General features: G+C 36.8%; 3 protein-coding genes and 1 pseudogene across 10 annotated transcripts; all 4 read left to right on the plus strand.

Moving 5' to 3' along the window:
* The first annotated feature begins 330 nt into the window (after nt 1-330).
* On the plus strand, nt 331-4,832 carry LOC104714447 (disease resistance protein UNI pseudogene; annotated as a pseudogene). 3 transcript variants are annotated; one of them, XR_015565079.1, is made up of 3 exons: nt 331-712; nt 834-1,289; nt 1,868-4,832. The product of XR_015565079.1 is annotated as a disease resistance protein UNI pseudogene, transcript variant X3 (transcript). The 3 variants fall into 3 exon arrangements; XR_015565078.1 differs by having other exon boundaries at nt 338-1,289; XR_015565077.1 differs by lacking the exons at nt 331-712; nt 834-1,289 and having other exon boundaries at nt 1,712-4,832.
* Nucleotides 4,833-6,397: 1,565 nt separating this feature from the next.
* LOC104714452 (katanin p80 WD40 repeat-containing subunit B1 homolog KTN80.2) lies at nt 6,398-14,073 on the plus strand. 4 transcript variants are annotated; one of them, XM_087463802.1, is made up of 19 exons: nt 6,398-6,838; nt 7,205-7,335; nt 7,413-7,530; nt 7,726-7,952; nt 8,049-8,151; nt 8,293-8,363; nt 8,704-8,778; nt 8,868-9,011; nt 9,090-9,252; nt 9,759-10,196; nt 10,293-10,550; nt 10,884-10,940; nt 11,018-12,360; nt 12,550-12,663; nt 12,793-12,867; nt 12,954-13,066; nt 13,248-13,364; nt 13,452-13,520; nt 13,653-14,073. In XM_087463802.1, the coding sequence occupies exons 1-19, from the start codon at nt 6,814-6,816 to the stop codon at nt 13,711-13,713; spliced, it is 3,702 nt and encodes a 1,233-aa protein (XP_087319928.1). In that variant the 5' UTR covers nt 6,398-6,813; the 3' UTR covers nt 13,714-14,073. The 4 variants fall into 4 exon arrangements, with proteins under 4 accessions (XP_087319928.1, XP_087319929.1, XP_087319931.1 ...); XM_087463803.1 differs by having other exon boundaries at nt 9,765-10,196; XM_087463805.1 differs by having other exon boundaries at nt 6,403-6,838; nt 7,721-7,952; nt 9,765-10,196.
* Nucleotides 14,074-14,812: 739 nt separating this feature from the next.
* Nucleotides 14,813-17,732, plus strand: LOC147939475 (uncharacterized). 2 transcript variants are annotated; one of them, XM_087467572.1, is made up of 5 exons: nt 14,813-15,528; nt 15,987-16,036; nt 16,120-16,197; nt 16,304-16,892; nt 16,989-17,732. In XM_087467572.1, the coding sequence occupies exons 1-5, from the start codon at nt 15,364-15,366 to the stop codon at nt 17,544-17,546; spliced, it is 1,440 nt and encodes a 479-aa protein (XP_087323698.1). In that variant the 5' UTR covers nt 14,813-15,363; the 3' UTR covers nt 17,547-17,732. The 2 variants fall into 2 exon arrangements, with proteins under 2 accessions (XP_087323698.1, XP_087323699.1); XM_087467573.1 differs by having other exon boundaries at nt 14,815-15,536.
* A 1,205-nt stretch (nt 17,733-18,937) lies between these two features.
* On the plus strand, nt 18,938-21,085 carry LOC147939476 (jacalin-related lectin 14-like). Its single transcript, XM_087464678.1, has 5 exons — nt 18,938-19,135; nt 19,247-19,681; nt 19,776-20,207; nt 20,297-20,746; nt 20,834-21,085. Exons 1-5 carry the CDS (start codon nt 18,938-18,940, stop codon nt 21,083-21,085), a joined length of 1,767 nt encoding a protein of 588 aa, XP_087320804.1.
* Nucleotides 21,086-21,186: the final 101 nt, after the last annotated feature.

Here is a 21,186-nt window from a genome sequence, read left to right on the forward strand (position 1 = left end):
TCAAAGTTCAAACTCCAATTGAAGCTTTTCGAACATACAAAATGAATGAATACAAACGTCGATCGCTTACTTTGCAATCAAACCGGTTATCTTACGGTTTAAATTGAGTGAACCAGACTTAACCCAATCTACAACATAAACCTATAGATGATCCCCGGATTATGGTTGGTTAGCTCTAATATCTGGTTACGTAAGGCTGGTTTGCTCTTTTAAAACAAAACCACACTTAATTATTTATGTTTAAACCGGTTTGGAAAATTAATAAATAACCAAACCAGCCTTAAGTAAACCGGAACTCGATTTCAGCCAAATCGCATCTTCTTCTTCTTCATCAGACAAACAAACCACGAAATTTCCCAAATTAGAGAGAGAATCGGTCGCAGCGCTAACGTAAAACATAAAAGTTGCGCAAGAATTTATGGAGGGGGTAATAGGCTGGCCGATGTGTAGACGCTGCTTACTTTTGCAGAACTCACCTCGTGCGGGCCTCCCTACACCCATCCCCTAATCTTTATTAGTTTCCAAATTTTGACTCGATTAGTGATTATGATGACGATGCTTAATATTTGTCGGCAAGTTTCAATTTTTTGCAAATTTAAGCCAATTAAAGCGATAAGGTTAATTTTCATTAAGCTTATTGTGGATTCTTCTAGAGTTTTCTCAGTTCTTGGATCTGTTCCCAGAATATTTGCAGTTTTCGTCCTCTGAATTGGTAATTTATTGGAGAATCCGCCTCACTATTTTGATTGGAATTGATTTTGCTGTGATTTCTCATAAAAAAAAATTGCAGGATTCAGAGATTAGTAAACCTTACGAGGTTTATGGTTTTGTAGGATCCATTTCGATTGTTGTGTCCACTGCGATCTTGTTGATTTGGGGGTATGCATGCACCAGATATGTTCTTAAGAGTCTATACCCAAACAAGTACTGGGCCTTGGCGATGCCGTTTGTATTTGATAGTGACTCTGTCGTTAGTTTTGGGGTTTTATTTAGGTCTTTCAACTTCATGTCTACTTCAATATGTTTCTTGAAATTGTAATAGCTAAGCTAGCAATGATTTAAATCTTCGGAGGTTGGTTGTGGTGGTGATGACATTGACATTCTTTGGCTATTTTTTTAGTTTTTGCTGGTGATGACAGATGAGTACAGCAGAGAAGATGGATATTTTGTTCATCTGATGATAGACAAAGCCAATTGTTCAAATCTCTGATATTACAAGAGTTAAACGTTTTTGTTATGTTCGATTCAAGTCATGCCAAGTGATTGGCCTTTGTTCAAATTTCATTGAGGTAAGTAAAAAAACCATGCCTTTCTTCAAAAGCCATTCGATTTATCATCACTCTCATTCTCTTCTGCTTTGAGTTATAATTTTATTTTTCTCAAGTTTAACATGAGGTATGCACCATTTTTTCCAAAACTGATATTGATCTATCTGCAAAAATGGGTCACATAATAGAATAATGATGTACCGATCAATTCAAATGCGTTCAAAAAGTGTTAATACATTGTTTCATCACTCTACTGTGGGTCCAGAAAGAAAGATTCAGTCTATACTAGTTGTCATTTTTGAAAAGTCATTGGATGTCAATATTATTGCCAGAATCTAATTTATTCGTGTGGGCTCTAGCTGACCAAAAAATATTAAGAATAATCAATGTCCTCCACGTGGAAATCAATGTCTTTTTCTATCTTTTAACCAATTCGTATTAATGTGAACAATCAATGTCTCAAGCTGTTATCTCCAATATTTATCAGCTGAAACACTTCTTGATTTGATGAGCTTCAGCTTTTAGCTTCGTTGTTTGCTCACTGAAAATTTCTCTAACCATGGGGAATATTGTGTCTTGCCAATGCTCTGGTGATGCAGTGTTGGATCGTATCATTAGATGGTTATGTGATAAAGGTTATATTCGAAGCCTCAAGGAGAATCTCAGGGCTCTAGAGAGGGAAATGGAAGATCTCAGAGCAATAAAAGATGAGGTGCAGAACAAAGTAGCGAGAGAGGAGACACGCCATAAACAAAAGCGTAAAGCTGTCCAGGTATGGCTTACCCGTGTTGAGAGCATCGACACACAATTTAATAATGTGCTTAGTGATAGTCCCGTTGAGCTTCAAAAGTTGTTTTTCTGTGGTTTATGTTCAAAAAATGTATGTTCGAGCTACAATTATGGGAAAACCCTATTCTTGTTGCTGGAAGAGGTTAGGAAACTCAACTCGGAGGGTAATTTTGAAGAGGTTGTTGAGCCTACTCCGAGAGCTGTAGTAGAGGAGATGCCTACTCAGCCTACGATTGGTCAAGATAGAATGCTGGAGAAGGCATGGAAACGCCTTATGGAAGACCAAGTGGGAATCATGGGTCTGCACGGTATGGGTGGTGTTGGCAAAACTACCCTTTTCAAGAAAATATACAATAAGTTTGCTGAAATAGCTGGTAGGTTTGACGTAGTGATTTGGCTCGTGGTGTCTCAAGGCGCAACGATTTCAAAGCTTCAAGAAGGCATTGCAACAAACCTACACCTTTGTAACGAGGAGTGGAAGAAAAAAGATGAAAGTGATAAGGCCGCTGATATATACGACTATTTAAAGAGCAAGAGATTTGTTTTGATGCTGGATGATATATGGGAGGATGTGGATTTAGATGCCATTGGTGTTCCCTTTCCGACAGAAGAAAATAAATGCAAAGTAGCATTCACCACTCGTTCTCAGGAAGTATGTGGGCGGATGGGGGATCATGACGCAATGAAAATCAAATGTTTGGAACGAGATGAAGCATGGGAATTGTTTAAAAGCAAAGTCGGAGACAATATATTAAGTAGAGATCCAGGCATTGTCAAGCTAGCAAGAAGGGTTGCTGATAAGTGTCGTGGTCTGCCACTAGCGCTTAAAGTCATTGGTAAGGCAATGTCATCTAAAACTACAGTACGAGAATGGGAGCATGCAATCAATGTTCTAACTAGATCTGCTGCAGAGTTTTATGACATGGAAAATGAAATTCTTCCAGTTCTGAAGTTCAGCTATGATAGCTTGGGGGATGAACAAATCCAGTCTTGTTTCTTGTATTGTGCTCTGTTTCCAGAAGATGAATTGATAGAGGTTGAGAAGTTGATACACTACTGGATATGCGAGGGATTCCTAGGGGAATACCAAGTTATAAAAGAAGTGTATAATAAGGGTTATGCTATGCTTCGTACCCTTATCCGTGCAAATTTGCTCGCAGAGAGTGGCACAGAATCTGTTGTGATGCATGACGTGGTTCGGGAAATGGCTCTGTGGATTGCATCCGATTTTGGGAAACAAAAAGAGAATTTTGTTGTGCAAGCAAACGTCGGATTAGTTGAAATACCAAAAGTCAAGGATTGGGGAGCTGTGAGAAGGATGTCATTAATGAAGAATAAGATTAAAGAGATACCATGCAGCAGTAGTTCCAAGTGTTGTGAACTTACCACTCTGTTCCTCCAGGGTAATCGATTGAAGAATCTCTCAGGTGAATTCCTTCAGTCTATGAAAAAGCTAGTTGTTTTGGATTTTTCTTATAATCCCAACTTGAGTGAACTTCCAGAGCAGATATCAAAGCTGGCCTCCTTGCAGTATCTTGACTTGTCACTTACAAGTATAGAGCAACTGCCGGTTGGTCTCCAAGAGTTGAAAAAGCTAAATCATCTGGATTTGACTGATACATGGGAACTTTGCAGTGTCAGTGGGATATCAAAGTTGTTGAATCTAAGAGTTTTGAAACTACGAGGTTCTAAAGTTCATGGAGATGTAAGCTTAGTGAAGGAGCTGCAGCTCTTGGAGCATCTACAAGTTCTAACCATGAGGATATCTACGAACTCGGGTTTGGAGCTAATATCAGATGATCAAAGGTTGGCCAACTGCATAACTGATTTGTGTATTTACGGGTTTCTAGAAAAGCCATTCGATTTATCATCCTTGCCGAGTATGGAGAATCTTAATGAGCTCATTGTGGTCAGTAGTCATGTCGTGGAGATTTATACAGATATAAAATGCAGAGAAAGCGAGACAGACTCGTCTCACTTACGCAATCCAAAAATTCCATGCTTTACCAACATCTCGCAACTGTTTATAAGTAAGTGCCATAGCATTAAGGATCTGACTTGGCTATTGTTTGCTCCAAATCTTGCCTACCTACAGATTTCAGATTCAAGAAGGGTGGAAGAAATTATAAATAAAGAGAAAGCAATGGATCTTACAGGTATTACCCCATTTCTGAAGTTAAAACACTTAAATTTGTATAGATTACCGAAGCTGGAGAGTATCTACTGGAGTTCTCTCCCCTTTCCGGTTTTGAATGGCATAGCTATAAGAGACTGTCCAAAGCTGAGAAAGCTTCCCTTAAATGCTACAAGTGTCCCACTACTTGAGCGATTTAAGATAATTACGGATCCGGAGGATCCAGAACATGAAAATGACCTTGAATGGGAGGACGAAGATACAAAAAATCGTTTCTTGCCTTCAATCCGTCGTCTCTTCTGCTAGAGTGACAATATTTTCCCTATTTCTTTCTAGTTTGCTCATTGTTTCATTTTATTTTTCTTCTTTTGCCGCCGAAGGTCTGAAAACCACATTACTCAGGATTGGGATTCCTCACTTTCTGAAATCAGAATCCACGCTCTTCTTCTTCTTAGTACTTTCTCTTTTCTTGTGGTGTTTGTGTTGTGCATTTGGATTGTATAATTGATTTTGCTTTGCATTTGGAGATTATATTTGTGGAGTGTGTTGTGGACCTGTGGTTGTTCACTTGTATTACGGTTTTCATTTTCCAATTGTTTTCAGACTATTTTTTTTACACAATCAACGTACAGTTTATGCTATTAGGTAAAATCCAAAGCTTCAATCTGTTGGTTTCTCTTTCATCTTGCAGTGTGTTCGATTAGGTGATAATAAATACTAACAAGATCCAGATGAAAAAAAGTTTTGATTTTGCTAAATGCATTAAGATCAATCACCTAATGGCTTCCTCTGTCTTTTTTGATCTTAAACAGTTCAACTAGATTTAAGACTCGGTTCGTTTTCTTCGATATTCCTCAAGTCATCAAATCGATGATTTGAAAATGTATCTCCTTGGTCTCGGATAAGTCTAGGAATATCTATGCGCAGTCTCACGAAATCATTCAAGACTCAGTTTAAGCTCTCTCAACGTTCAAAACGATAGAAAATGTTATTAATAAAAATTGACTCTTACCGTAAATCAACCCTTTGCAAAATCCTTGTCAACATAAACGTTTACTATTTTCTTGTACCATTTGGTTCTAACAAAATCTTCTTAAACACCTGCAAATTTCAAGCCAAGGTTAGAACTTGTAATCTTTGAAACTTGTGTTGTTGTTTGTTGTGTATGCGTTTTTTTTGTTTTTTTTTGGCTTCTTTAATTTGTGTCATTTTCTCAGTCTCTTTGAAAATGTAACAGAAACCAAGGTTCTTAAGATCAATAGCCAACTACCATGCATCATGTGCCTCTCAATTTCAGTGTGTTCTACAAGTGTCACTAACTTTGTTTTATTTTTATTCTTCGTGGCTTTAGATCTAAATATTCAATTCTTTGCTGTGGATTGGGGATTAGTCACTGTCTATCATCAGAATCTACACGTAATTTTTTCTTTTGCTTTATGTTTCTTTCTTCTTGTAGTGTGTTTGTGTTGTTCATTTGGATTGTATCATTGCTATTTCTTTGGACAGTGATTTCAAGAAACATAATTATCTCATCCCCAAACCATTACCAATAAAGAAAATAATCTAGAGAGAGAGAGAGAGAGAGTCTTACGGAGATAAAATACGTGTAAGGAAAACAAAGTACTGTACTAGTTGTCGAAACGTTTGAGTCATTTTTTAGACGTGTTAACTAATCTCTTTCGTGGATTCTCCTAATTACTTACACATTGACATAGTTTACTTATCAAACGAAATATCTGCGTAAAATCTAACATGAGACAACAACAAAAACTTCATGATTATCTTAAAAAGTTAAAAGACATTATATTGTCCATACATCTATCATCTATGGATTTGTCTTACAAAAAGTACTTCAAAAATATATATTTTCCAAAAATTACTTTAAATATTATTTATAAGGTTGATAGTATCTTCAAGAAACAAACAAAAAACCAAGAGAGGATGACGTGTTGCTTCACCAATCAAATAATAATAATTTTTGACTCACCTATCAAATAAAAATAGTTAAACAAAAAATGTATGATGATGATGGAGTTGGAGAAAATAAAATCTGAACCAATAGACAAGTCAAGTCAATTTGAAGCAAGGTTGTTTTCGTAATATTTCCCCAACTCCAATTCAATGCCCGGACAAAAGGGTATTTTCGTCAGTCCCGAGACCAACGCAGAAAGAAACTATAGAGAGAGGTTCACTGTCCAAGAAAAATGCTTTAATAAATAAATAAATAAAAAACCAACCGACCGGATTATTAAATCAAATTAAATAAATAAAATTCTCAGAAAAGTTTTTATTTCTTCTTCTTCTTCTTCTCTGTTTCTTCTTTTTCTTGGTTTCTGCTTTCGTGTCGTCGTCGTCACTATTTGAATCTGATTTTTGTCTCTCTGTTTCTTTCTCTATTCTATCTTCTTCCCCGAATCCGATTCTCTCTCACGTTTTTTGGATTTTTTTTCAAATCTCAACGGGAAGCATCCTCTCATTCTCCATGCTTCTCAAATTTTGAATCTCGAGCTCTGTCGTTTAGTGACAATTGGGGATTTTCTTCAGCTCCGATTCACCCAATTTTTTTTTTCCGATCGATTCAGCAGATTCGATTCTGGATTTTTCAACGGATTCGAGTAGAATATGGCCAAGCGTGGATATAAACTCCGTATCCTTACAAATTTTTCTGGCGATTTTGTTTGATTCTTAGCTTTCAGCAGTTTCTCTTCACCACTGACTCGTTAGGGTTTTTTTTTTATCTTATGAACATAACTTTGGTTTATTAGTTTCTTTAGCTATATTGATTAGGTTCAGTTTTTTAATCAGCATTTTCTTGATTTATTAAGCAGATAATTAAATTTTCGGATCAAAATGTTTCTATTATTGTCTGTTTATTAATCAAACTGAGAGAAAAATTGGTAGAAAAAGACACTGCAATTAATATGTTTTTTTTTGTGTTTATCATTTTTTTGTTGATATGTTCTTTGTCTTGTGGATGATTGTTTTATAACTTAACTTGATTTTGGGAACTTAGAGGAGTTTTTGGCACATTCTGCAAATGTGAATTGTTTAAGTATCGGAAAGAAGACATCGCGGCTCTTTATAACTGGTGGTGATGATTATAAAGTCAACCTTTGGGCTATCGGCAAGCCTACTTCTTTAATGGTTTGTTTCACATTTCCTCTCTTCAGTATGTTTTTTTACAAGAATGGTGTTAAATTCTTTTCCTGTATTGCTGGCAGAGTCTATGTGGACATACTAGTGCAGTGGATTCAGTAGCTTTTGACTCCGCAGAAGTTTTGGTGCTTGCTGGAGCTTCTTCGGGTGTGATCAAGCTCTGGGATGTAGAAGAAGCAAAGAGTTAGTTGATTGAATTTTTTTTTTGCTTTCCTTTAGAATATTTGTTGCTTCTTGTATGCAGAGCTAGTCTCATCTAATGGGGAACAGATTATATACCATTTGGGTCCATTTATTTGAGCAGTTTATCAGAATATATCTATCGTTCAGTTAAGAATTATGAGGTCTAACATTTTCACTCTTTCTCTTGAAGTGTAGTGGTTCGAGCTTTTACTGGACATAGATCCAATTGTTCTGCTGTTGAATTTCATCCCTTTGGTGAATTTTTGGCATCGGGGTCAAGTGACGCCAATCTAAAGATTTGGGACATCAGAAAGAAGGGATGTATACAGACGTACAAGGGTCATACTCGTGGCATCAACACTATCAGATTTACTCCTGATGGTCGTTGGGTAGTGTCGGGAGGACTTGACAATGTTGTAAAGGTAAGAACAGCATTTTTCAACAAATGAAACTTGTGCATCATTTTTGTTTTTCAACTTATGATCTTAGAACAATGTACTGCATATAATTTCCAATAGGTATGGGATTTGACTGCTGGAAAGCTTTTGCATGAATTTAAGTTTCATGAAGGACCTATCAGTTCGCTAGACTTCCACCCACTCGAGTTCCTCCTAGCCACAGGTTAGTCTGTGATTCTTTGTTTTTCAGGCGTTTTAGGGGTAATTTGATGGCAATTTTTCAATAGGTAGATTAATTATCCTCTCTTTAGTCACACGTTTTATAAGATCTTCTGATTTCACACTCTCTCTATTCATTGTTCAGGTTCTGCAGACAGGACTGTAAAGTTCTGGGATTTGGAAACGTTTGAATTAATTGGATCTACCCGACCAGAGGTACTAGCCTGTTGTGTCACTAGATACTGATTTTCCAGGAGAATCTATCACAAGTGTTTTTACCAATAATTCCTTTTAGCGTAATCACCTTGAGGGAAACATCACATAATACCAATATCAGAAATATGCTTATTCTCGGTCTTGCTCTGAAGAGCGTGTTAGACAAATGCCAAGTGACAATTTAGTTATTCTTAAAAAGGTGTAAATATAATTATTTTTCCAAAAAGTAGCATCTGATGAGAATCATGAGATAAGTTTTTCTTGAGCTGTCTTTGTAGTATTGTCTTAAAACTTCTTAGTCACATACTTTCCACGGCATGTGTATTTCCTTGTTTCACAGGCTACTGGAGTTCGTTCAATCAAATTTCATCCGGATGGGCGAACCCTTTTTTGTGGTTTGGATGATAGCTTAAAGGTTTTGATTTGTCTTTGTGATGAGCTTTACAATATTGAGGATTCTCAGTGACAGAAACATTGATATCATAATTTGATACTCATAATTAGGTTTATTCATGGGAACCAATAGTTAGCCATGATGGTGTTGATATGGGATGGTCAACGCTTGGTGACTTATGCATCAGCGAAGGGAAGCTCTTGGGTTGTTCATACTACCAAAATTCCGTAGGGATTTGGGTGTCAGATATATCGGTATGTCAATTTAATCCTTTTTTTTCGAGAGTTCATTGTTTTTTCCTTTTGTTTTTCTTTAATCCTTTATTAAAACAGCAAATCGAGCCATATGGCATTGGATCTGCGGATAAAAAAGAATGCGTGGAGAAAATACTCAGTGCTCTGGACGATCAGTCCTCTGATAGAATAAGGAGTAGCCCAAGGCGCAGCTCATCCCCAGATTACGAGACAAAAGAGATAAAAAATATATACATCGACTGTGAGTAAATGTTAATTTTGTTTCGATGTTTGTGGATTCATTCTCTACCGTGTACTCATTGACGGCGGGCAATCAAGTGGGGTATGGCGGGTTTTGGTTAGGTTTTATGAAGTCTCTGGACGGTAGCTTATTAGTTACTGTCATGCCAACTATATATAGTAATTGAGTCAACACAATATGATTGGTTGCTATAGACTATTAACGGAGATCACCAACTTTGGTGTGCTTGTGCTAGTGGTAGGAAAGCTAACTTTTGTTTTGGGTCTGCTCTAAACATATTTTGTACATGTGTTTGTGTTTATTCCGAAATTTTGTAGATATTGATAATGAATTGAGTCTGAAATGGTGGTCTTCTTTTCTGAATGAATTAAACCATAACCATTGTGACCTGGACTGTGATTTTGAGTCTTTAATGTCAGTTTCTCTGTAAAAATGTAATTTTCGTTTGTCTCTCACTTTTGTATGCCTATTGTTTTATCTAATCTAATATTCTCTCCTCTTCAAAGCTGCAGGTGGAAATTCAGCTGTTGCACATAAGTCAGTATCTCTAATTACTCCGAAAGTCAAGGCAACTTCTACTGGACAAGAAGTGGACAATAAATCTCTCATATTGCAAAGTGTTGTACCATGGGATTGTGATATTGGGAAAGACTCTTCTGATTCAGGAAAGGAATCTATCACTTTCGCAAAAACAAAACCAGGCATGCTACTGAGACCGGCTCATGTAAGAAAGACGCCAACAAAGTATGATGAGACCAAGCAGTCAGTGGCCGTTCAATCTGAGATTCCAAAGAAGAGTGCATCGGACGATGAGAAGAAGCTAGATACTGAGACAGCATTTGATTCAGAAAGAAGTGTCAGGAAACCATTTGATGTTGACGATTCTATCATCAAGAGTATAACCAACAAGTTTGAACAAGCTTTATTACCAGAATCACCAACTGGTAGGTTCTCGCAGTTCATACTTTAGTTTCATCAGATTTTAGCTTTTAGATCATCTAATCCTATCCTTTTGATATCTCTTTCCATCTTTCACTCAGGTATGCTGCTCAAACCACCTCGTCTACAGAGATCACCAAGTACTAAATTCAATGAGGCAAGATGTGCGGCATCCGTTGATTCTGGAGCTTTAGACAGTAAATTGAGTGGGTTAGAGTCCCCAAAAGACATAGACTTGCCAACAGGGCTTAAGGATGACAGAGGTAGTAATCCGTGTGAGGACGATATCGATAACAAGAGCATTTCAAGCAGGCCAGAAAGAGTTCTATCACCAGAGAAAGCTGGTGGTGAACTAAAAAGTAAGTTTTGATTTAAAATTATCGCGGAGTAGTTAATGGGGATTTTTTGCTTCTAAAGTCAATGCTTAAACAGTAAAACTAGTGCAGCGTTTATGTGTTTGGCTTAAGGAGTCGTTTATTGTATAAACGACAGTCGACAACAAAAATCAATCTAGAAGAATGATCCGGCAGAAATTTAGTAGCATTAGCTTTTAGGTTCCTACATCTAAATATTTAGCTCCTATTTCTGCTTTTAGGATTTTCTTTTACAGTTTTCATGTCGCTTGTGGTCAAGTTACTAGGTCTTCAGGCAACAATCAGTTTACAATTGGTTGTTAATATTGTGTCATGTAGGCCTTGAATACCCAGGAGGTAGCAAAGGATCAAACTCTGTGAAGGTTGTTAGAGGAGGTTAGCCATTCAAAGTTTTTCTTTGGTAGCATATACGTCATCTGGTTATTGATTTTTAAAAACTGATGTGTTTACAGTAAAAGTTGTTTCGGGAAGGACGCGGTCATTGGTTGAGAGGTTTGAAAGAGGGGAAAAAACTACTCACTCTGAAGACAAAGCAGCCAGTGCAACAATAGTTCAGAGCTCTGATGCTGTAGAGGAAGAGTCCCAGACAGCATCTGTACAGGCAGTTAGCACGACGCCCACCCAGGTAATGCCAGTTAAACTTGATCAGGCAACTAACTCAACGCCAGTTGAAGCTCCTGTGTTATCAACACGACGAACTAGAAGTACTCCAGTCAGAGTAATGCCTGTGGTACTCGGTCGAGACACTAATATGGCAACTGATGCGCCTCCTGTAACAACAACACGACCTGATAGGACTTCTTCTACTAATTTGATATCTGATGTGTCTTGTGTAACATCAACACGACAAGCTATGACTTCTCCAGCTCCAGTCATGCCTATGATACTCAATCAGACATCAAAATTGAAATCTGACGAGCCTCGTGTAACATCGACACGACCTGATAGGCCTTCCTCTACTAATTTGACATCTGATGAGCCTGGTGTAACATCAACACGACAAGATAGGACTTCTCCAGCTCCAGTCATGCCTATGATACTCAATCAGACATCAAAAATGAAATCTGATGAGCCTGCTGTAATATCAACACGACCTGATAGGCCTTCGTCTACTAGTTTGGCATCTGATGAGTCTGTTGTAACATCAACACGACAAGCTAGGACTTCTCCAGCTCCAGTCATGCCTATGATACCCAATGAGACATCAAAAATAAAATCTGATGAGCCTCCTGTAACATCAACTCGACCTGATAGGCCTGCATCTACTGATTTGATATCTGATGAGTCTCCTGTAACATCAACACGACAAGCTAAGACTTCTCCAGCCCTAGTTACGCCTGTGATACTCAGTCAGCGTCAAAAAACTAACATGAAATCTGATGAGCCTCCTGTAATATCAAGAAGACCACTTAGGACCTCTTCAGCGCGAGTAATGCCTGTGATACTCAATCAAGCATCTAACTCGTATGATGAGCGTCCTGTATCAGCTTCACGATCAGCTAGAAATTCTCCAGCCCGTGTAATGCCTATGAAACTCAATCAAGCAGAAAATATGACGTCTTATGAGCCCCAAGTTGCATTAACACGATCAGCTAGGAACCATGCCCGTGTAATTCCTGGGAGAAACAACCAAGCAAGTAACTTGGCATCTAATGCATCTCATATAAGATCAAGGCAGCGATATAGCCCAACTCAAACGCTGGCAACACCTGCAGTACTTGATCAGGTGACTGATATGACACTGGATGAGGCATATTTAACGGAAACTCAACCAGCTTGTGATATTTTAAGCCAGGTAATCTTCTAGTCATAAGTTTGAGAAACTAATAGACATCATACTTTCTCCATCTTTGAAATGTAGCTCGTTCTATAATTGATTCTGGTCGTCGCCGATGATAGAGGAAAAAAATGAAATTGCAAGGAATACAAAGTTGGAACAGCTCTGAATACATAAATAAGTATTTGATTTGTTTGGCTTATGCAGGAGGAAGAGCCTCAGATATCTGGGAGGGAAAATGATGGTGACATTTGGGAGACTTTAATGGAAACTCATAATGAAGTTTTAAACACTCTTCAATCAAGGTTAACAAAATTACAGGTAAATTTTGTCTCTGCTATTCTTTTTTCATCGTTTTCTCTTGTTCTCTTGTCCTTTTTCTGTTCGTTTTTTTTTTTTTTTTTGGTTTTGAGGATAAATGAAAATGGTTGATTTATCATAAACATGCAGATTGTAAGACATTTTTGGGAACGAAGTGATATTAAAGGTGCGATCATGGCCTTGAGAAAGCTGTCAGATCACTCTGTAAGTATCCCAGCTGATATACTTTTGCCTATGTTTTTTATATGCTTAGATGTATGGAAAAAGCTGACTCGCTTAAACTGGAACAGGTTCAAGCAGATGTGATCAGTATTCTAACTGACAAAACAGAGATTTTAACATTGGATCTGTTTTCTCAGTTAGCACCCGTCCTCACAGGTTTGTTGGGCAGCAGGACTGAGAGGTAAATTATCTTATTATACATTTCCTCAAACCTTAGATTTTTGTTTGATTTGAGTTTAAGATATAAAGTCATCTCCATGATTTGGCTTGAGAATAAGGGCATGGAAAGAAAATGATGAGCTTTTGATGAAACGGAGGATGTCTTATCAGCAAACTTAACATGTGATTTCAAATTTGTATAGGCCTGTAAATGTCTCCTTGGAAATGCTCTTGAAGCTTGTGGCAGTGTTTGGTACAGTTATACAATCAACTGTTTCAGCACGACGAGTCGTTGGCGTTGATCTTCATGCCGAAGAAAGGTACTTGTAATTTCTGCTTCTCTTGTATATTCATGCCACACACCTTTTGCTACACTATTAGTAAAGATAAATTCGGGAAAAATGCAGGTTACAAATCTGCCAAAGTTGTTCTGCGGAATTGCAAAAGGTTCACAAGATTCTTCCACTACTCACAAGGTAAAAGAATAGTTGTAAAACATTAGTTCTGAATCATCAATGTCAAGTTCTGAACCATTCCAACTCTTGTTGATCAGTATTTGCTTTAGGTCGTCTAATTATCTTTTTTCGCTCTCTTTCATCTGAAAATAGGCGAGGTGGTCTCATAGCAAGAAAGGCTCAAGAACTAAACCTAGTTCTTCAAACACCTTAGCTCCAGATTCAGATTCTCAGATTCAGGCCTCTCTGTGACTTCTCCATTTTGTACATTATGAAGAAACTGTCTTCATGTTCCTTCAGGCGATTTTGCATCTGTTGCGTTGAAGACTCGCCGAACAGTCACAGTTTCTTGTGGCGGATTTTGCGCCTGGGAAGAACACTGCGAAAAATCGGTATATGCTGTAAATCAATCTATGTCTGGGTTTAAAGTTGTTGTCCTTCTTTAGATTCGTGATTCAGTGAATCTCAAATGTTTAGCGAAAATGGCAATTACAAACGTCTCTCTCTTCATGTGAATGTAATATGCAATCTTAATGAGAAGACACCATCAGTATATGAATATCATTTGGCAATCTAGTACTTTTTTCCCCTGACTTATATCTAATATTTGGAATTGGTCATGTGTCGTTTGGAGGTTAAGAAAATAGACTTGTCAAAGATTGTTTTTTCATCTACCAAATGTGATAATGACATACATTTCCGATAGTGGTTACTAATCACTGGTTAGTCTTCATGATTAGAGTCTTTGTTATTGAATATATGTTGTTCATCTATCCCAAAATCAGGAAATAGATTAACGAAGAAACTTCTCGTTTGTTGATTTGGATTCATTCCAATTAGTACTTCTAAAAATGGTTTAAGAAAATAAATACATCATATAAAGAGTACTTAACTTTGGCCACTGCACTAAGGTCACTTCACAATTAGAGATTTATTATAGTATATATTTAAGTTAACATTTTTAATAAAGGGTATAAATTTAACTTTTTAAATCTTAAATTAGTGTTATTCAACACAGAATTAAATGGAATGATGTATTGATATGTCTTGTTTATTACTCGTCATATTATATAATTTGTTTTTGTCAACATCATTAATTATATTATTCTCCGTGAAACAATCAATTCTAAAATCAGTTTTGGATTTTGATACTGTATAACAAAACACTAATGTCTAAAAATAAAAACAAATTAGCTCCCCAGTATTGGAGATAAATATTCTAACAAGTTGTGGTAATGACGAATAATAAATAAAAAGAAAAAGATAGAAAAATTCTGTTGAAATAAATTTACTTTATTTAGGGACAAAAAAACAAAGGCACACAAATCTAGTCATAAGTCTTTCGTTCAAAAACAAACCAATCTTCTTCTTCTTATTTGGCTTTTGAACAAAACAAGAAAAATAAAACAAACCACAACCATCAATTTCAATTTTCTTCCATTTCACAAACCGTCGAGCTTAAGGTAGACCCTTCGTCAACCCTTTCTCTCCCACCTCAGATTTTTTTTTTTTTTTTTTCCTTTCTTACTAATTTTGAATTTTTAAAATTTAATTTTCCATCCCCCATTTCTTGTCGGAATACAGCTTTTCGTGTAATAACCTCCGACACAAACCCACTCCAAACGGCTTTTACCTAGCTTCTTGTCTTATCATACCAGATTACCAAAAATAAAAATTAAACTTTTTTTTTTTTGGTTTGTTGTCTCTGTCTCTCTGTTTTGAGAATTGAGTGGTCGGAGAGAGAAAATAGATTAGGTGGAATACGCTAACGTGCGCTAGGGGTGCGTAGTCTAATTTTGGGTTTTTTATTTTTAAAACCGAGAAGCGCGTAAGGGACACGCGTGATTGATTTTTTTTTTTCTTTATGGTGATGATGATGATGATGACGACGACGATGATGGAGAGTGATTGGGGAACATGGGAGGAGCTTCTTCTCGGCGGTGCTGTTCTACGTCACGGAACCGGTGATTGGACCGTTGTCGCCGATGAGCTCCGTTCTCATTCTCTTCCTGAGATTTTCACACCTGAGGTTTGGGGGTCTCTCTCAATCTCCTCATTTCCCTAAAATTTCTAATATAATTTCTGAAGTTTTCGATAAGATTAATGTCCGAATCCAAAAAACATAATTAGGTTAGGTTATTTAATCAAAATTTTATGTATTGTGAAATTAATTTTAATAATTGAAAGATAATAAAAAAAAAAAAAAAAAGATACAGAACAACAGTGTTGTTGTCGGTGGATTAAGAAGCATAGATTCATCACTTGTGTGTCAAGAAAGCTTTTAGGGTCAAAGTAAAATAAAGATTTTGTTCTTGTTTAGACTACAATTATGTGTATCTTCTTGAATTGGAAACTTAACCACATTGAATAATGCAAGAAATTAGAAAAATGTCTTTGTGGTTGTTGTGATATTGCAGGCTGAGTTTGGTCAATTCTTGATATTGTCTTTTCCTTTGAATCTACTAATTCCTATTCTTTTATTTGCAGATATGCAAGGCTAAGTACAAGGACTTGCGGAAACGTTATTTGGGATGCAAGTAAAGATTTGTTTCTTCTTGTCGATACTGGACATGTATGGCCTACGATTAACCATAGTTTTCATATGTTTATGTTCTTGTAGAGCTTGGTTTGAAGAGCTTAAGAAGAAACGAGTAGCTGAGCTTAAGGCAGCTCTACTAAAATCTGAAGACTCCATTGGGTTAGCATTTGTTTTTATATTTCTTTCTAATGACTTAAAACGTTTTCTTGTCTTGGATTCAAAGGAAAAAACAGATTTTGAATGTTCTGTGATATTGTGTTTTTAGGTCTTTGGAATCAAAGCTTCAGAGTTTGAAGTCAGAAAGTAACGATGAATGTCAACAAAACAATTATGATTCTAGCCGAACGTTATCACTCGAACCCTCCCCGAAATCCGAGGGTGGAGGAGAATGCACGAGCAAAGATACATCCAAAGACTTGTCATCAGTCGGTAGTTTCACACAGCAAGAACTGATCACAACAAACTGGTCGCCGGAAGCCAAGTCAGAACCACCAGTAGTACTAGTAGTAGAGCAAGAGAAGACGAAAAACATATTACACAGTGACATTTTCGAATCAGTGTACGGAGGAGGACAAGTGCTTCCGAGTATGAGGAAGAAACGAGGGAAAAGAAAACGTAAAGATTGCAGCGTTGGTAAAGAAGTGACAGAAGTTAGCGCTGTAGAAGAAAGCGATTTGGTTGATACTTCTGCGGATATTGCTAGCGTTTCTAGGTGTAAAGAAGCTGCTTCTACTAGCAACAACAGTCAAAGCCGAGGTCATGGTTTGGCTTTACCAAAGGATCTTATGAAGATATACAACACTATTTCACAGAACGAATGTGCACTTGTCTTCCGTAGACGGCTTGATAGCCAGGTGATGATCTTAATAATATGGTGAGCTTTTTAGTCTTACCTTGAAACTGCCTTTTTCGCTTATTTCCTCTATGTTTTTCTTTTTGGTACTGAACAGAAAAGGGGAAGATACAAGAAACTGGTACAGAGGCATATGGATTTAGACACAATACAATCAAGGATCAACGGTTGTTCGATATCTTCAGCGAAAGAGCTCTTTAGGGACTTTCTTTTGGTGGCGAATAACGCAGCTATATTTTATTCTAAGAACACTCGTGAATACAAATCAGCGGTGTCCCTTAGAGACATTGTTACCAAGTCTCTGAGACACTATTTGACAGAAGATCATCTTCCTCATCGTAGCAGCATTACTACAACAAGCACAACAAAGGTTCCGGTTCTTCCTCAGAAATCTACATCTCCTACTGTCAGAATGAGCCAAGCAGCTAAAAAACCAAGAACCGGGCCGCACCCTCTTAAGACTGTTGTGAAAGATATGGCAAAGACTTCAAGCAGGGGTAAGAAAAGGTCTGTTACGGATATACCAGTTTCTGTGAAATCATCAGCAGCTGGTAAGAAGGGAACAACGGTAGAGAGAAGAAAAGACGGTAGACAAGGAAATCAAGGAGTCGATTCTCCTGCATTGATGGGGAGAAAGCGGAACAGGGTTAGATGATTGTAGTGAAGGGTTTGTTTGATTGATATGTTGTTTGTAGTTAGGTAGAGAAGGCTTATTTGATGTTAGAAGTTCATGTTTTGGTCAATCTGATCTGCAGGCGTAGACAGTGATGAATCATGATCATTGGTAAAACTAATTGTTATAAAAAAATGTATATTAATCTTATTGTCACCTTTTGATTTATTTACTAATCATATAGAAAATCGATCATCGATCAAACCAATATAAAAAACAGAGAGCTAATGAGTTTGGTTGTGTGCTTCTTTCTTGAATATCAAAATCGACACAAAAACAACGAGTTCGATAACCATCTCGAGACAGAACTATATCATCACATTGACCACAACAATCCTCTTTTTATATGGCTCAGGTATTTTTGTTCAATCAAGTCTAACCCGTACGGTTTATAGCTTTCAATGTATAATTCAAATCTTACGATTAATGTAATACATAAACGTTGATGAAAAGTCTTGCTCCAAATCTAACTTTAGCTATAAAACAAAAAGACTACGAAGAGGTCCACGACATGCAATTTGATTGTATATAAATATATATATATTTTTTTTTTGACATTGTTTGTTATATAATAGTGTTTGAGGAACCAGGTCCACTCCAGCCGTCCGAAAAAAAAAAAAAAATACACTAGTCAAATCCTTTTGAAGACAACGACGCCTTCATGCCTCTTTTCAGTTGATGAAATATCAAGTGTTTCCAACGGATTTATGATGAATTCATTACAATACATTTCTTATAATGTATTTAAATGTTTTATATTTTTTTAATTCGTATGGGATTCTATTGTTTTGGACCTTTTGATCGAACAAAATATGACTTCTCAAACCAGTCATAAGAATTAATTCATGTTTTGAAAGTGTGTCTGTATAATATTTCCCCTAGGAATCGCTACTTGGTCGTTGTTGGTATAATATAGAGTTGTGATCCAACTGTATAGAATTAATCAAGAATAATTCTCCCATTATTTATAAATACACCCCTTTTATGGATAACCATGTTCGATCGATTGTTCACCAAAGTAATCTCCGACTATCAAGTCTTCTTCTCCTGATCAGCCACCCAAGGTTATATTAATTTCTCTATCCTTCCCCAATGCAGAGATCTTTGTATATTAATTTAGCTCTTAAAATCTTATATATTCTGAATATCTGGTTCAAATTGTTTTTACGTAAACATCATGACCATATTTTCAAGAACTTATACAACATGAATTGAAGCTCTCTTTCATATGTGATCTCCGTCCTACAATTTTGAACTTGTTAGATCCTTGTCGTCCTGAAAGAGTATTAAAAACTCAAATATAAGTAAAAGATACATATGTGGGAAATAATGTAATTCCTCCATTTATGAATTAGATTCCAATCTGTTTGGCGATGGCACAAAGATTGGAAGCGGTAGGTAGCACAAAAGGCTTTACATTCGATGATGGATCTGACCATGACGGTATCGCCAAGATTTTTGTTGGAGGTGGTCGTCAAGGCATTAACTACATGGAGTTTGAATATGTAAAGAATGGACTGCTAAAATTTGGTACACTCGTTGGTCGTCGACATAGAGGCTTCATTGAGACGGTATGTCTTTGGTGTTATACTAAACTAAACATATATTACTCGGTTTTATATATGTGAATAGTACTAATCAATTTTTTCATCCTTTTCTCATAATCTTTTTTGTTTGTTTAGTTTGAGATTAACCATCTTAATAATGAATACCTCGAATCAGTAGAGGGTTACTACGACCACGAATCTGGTTACATTCAAGGACTTCAATTCAAAACCAATTTCAGGATTTCGGAACTGATCGGATATGACAAGGGTAACAAGTTTACACTTGAAGTCGAGGGAAAAAATATAACTGGTTTTCATGGACATATGAGGAACAGAAACATCATCTCCCTTGGAGCATATTTCACTTGGAATTATCCGAATAAATTGAAAGCAAAAGGTAGCAAGGGAGGCTATAAGTGGGATGATGGAGCTGACCACGACGGTATAGCAAAAATTTACGTAGGAGGTGGTTTTGAAGGCATTCAGTACATCAAATTCGATTACGTCAATAGTGGAAAACCTGAAGAAGGAACAACCCACGGTTACTCGGGTAGCGGTTTCACGCAAACGGTATACACAAAAAGATGTTCCAACTTTTGTTATTTGACTAAATTTCTAATACCCTTTTGTGTTCACCAATTTTTTTTATTTTTTTTTCTTGCAGTTTGAGATCAACTATCTTTACAATGAACATTTAGTCTATGTAGAGGGTTACTATGATTACACATCTGGTGTTATTCAGTCACTTCGATTTACAACCAACTTCAGGGCTTCAGAGATGTTTGGGTATGAAAAGGGTAAGAAGTTTTTACTTGGAGAGAAAGGTAAAAGAATCGTTGGCTTCCATGGATATGCTAACAAGAATCTCAACTCTCTTGGAGCATACTTCACAACGGTTCCCATTACCAAATCAGAATGCCACGGTGGTATTGGAGGCCTACCTTGGGATGATGGTGTCTTTGAAAGCATTAGAACGGTGTATGTTAGTTATAATACCACTAACATAAAATGTATCACATTTCACTACCACAACCGTACAGTTGTAGAGCGTCAACATGGTTGGCAGAGTATACAAGACGAAGGAGAAGAAGAAGAGGTTATTGATTCTAAAAAAACACAAAATATATTATTCATTGACTATAAAACCTTGAGTAGTCTCTTATTGTAAGCATGATTTTATTGCAGTTTGAGCTCGACTATCCAAATGAACTGCTCACATATGTGGAGGGGACTTTAAAAATCTTTGGGGATGGCGAGATTAGGGTCACGTCATTGATTTTCAAATCATCCGAAGGGAGAACCTCTCCAACATTTGGAACCGTGTCTGGTACCAAATTTGTGTTGGAGAACAAAGGATGTGTTATCGTTGGGTTCCATGGACGACATAGTGATCGTGATCTCGTTGCTATTGGAGCGTACTATAGTCAGATACCTCCTCCTACAGCAGAGAAACTAAGACCACAAGGTGGTTGTCGAGGAGGTTCATGGGACGATGGTGTTTACGATAATGTAAGAAAGATATATGTCGGAAAATGCGAAAATGGTATCGCATTCCTCAAGTTTGTGTACGATAAGGACACTCGGATGGTTATTGGAGACGATCATGGAAACAAAACACCACTTGATATCAAAGAGGTGATTAACTATTACTGCTTCACATATTTTTATTATTTTTTGGCAGTTTACATTTTACATGAAGATTTTTTTTATTTTTTTTGGCAGTTTGACGTAGAATATCCAAGTGAGTACATTACGGCGGTGGATGGTTGTTATGACAAAGTAATTGGAAGTGAAGTCGAAGTTATAACTATGCTTAGGTTTAGGACGAACAAACGAACATCTATATCGGTTGGATTTGAATCGAGCTCAAGCTTTCTCCTCTACAAAGTAGGATACAAAATTGTTGGATTCCATGGAAAAGCAAGTGACATGATTAATCAACTTGGTGTCCATGTTGTGCCCTTCACCGAGTGATAATAATCTTCTAATCTCCATTGTTGTTATAATTATGCAATCTAGTAATACTAACAATCGCATGATTAATTTTTTTTTGTTGGTATTAAACTTTACTTTTT

The sequence above is a fragment of the Camelina sativa genome, chromosome 9, assembly GCF_030686135.1.
Source record: "Camelina sativa cultivar CO46 ecotype springtype chromosome 9, ASM3068613v1".
Taxonomy (NCBI): domain Eukaryota; kingdom Viridiplantae; phylum Streptophyta; class Magnoliopsida; order Brassicales; family Brassicaceae; genus Camelina; species Camelina sativa.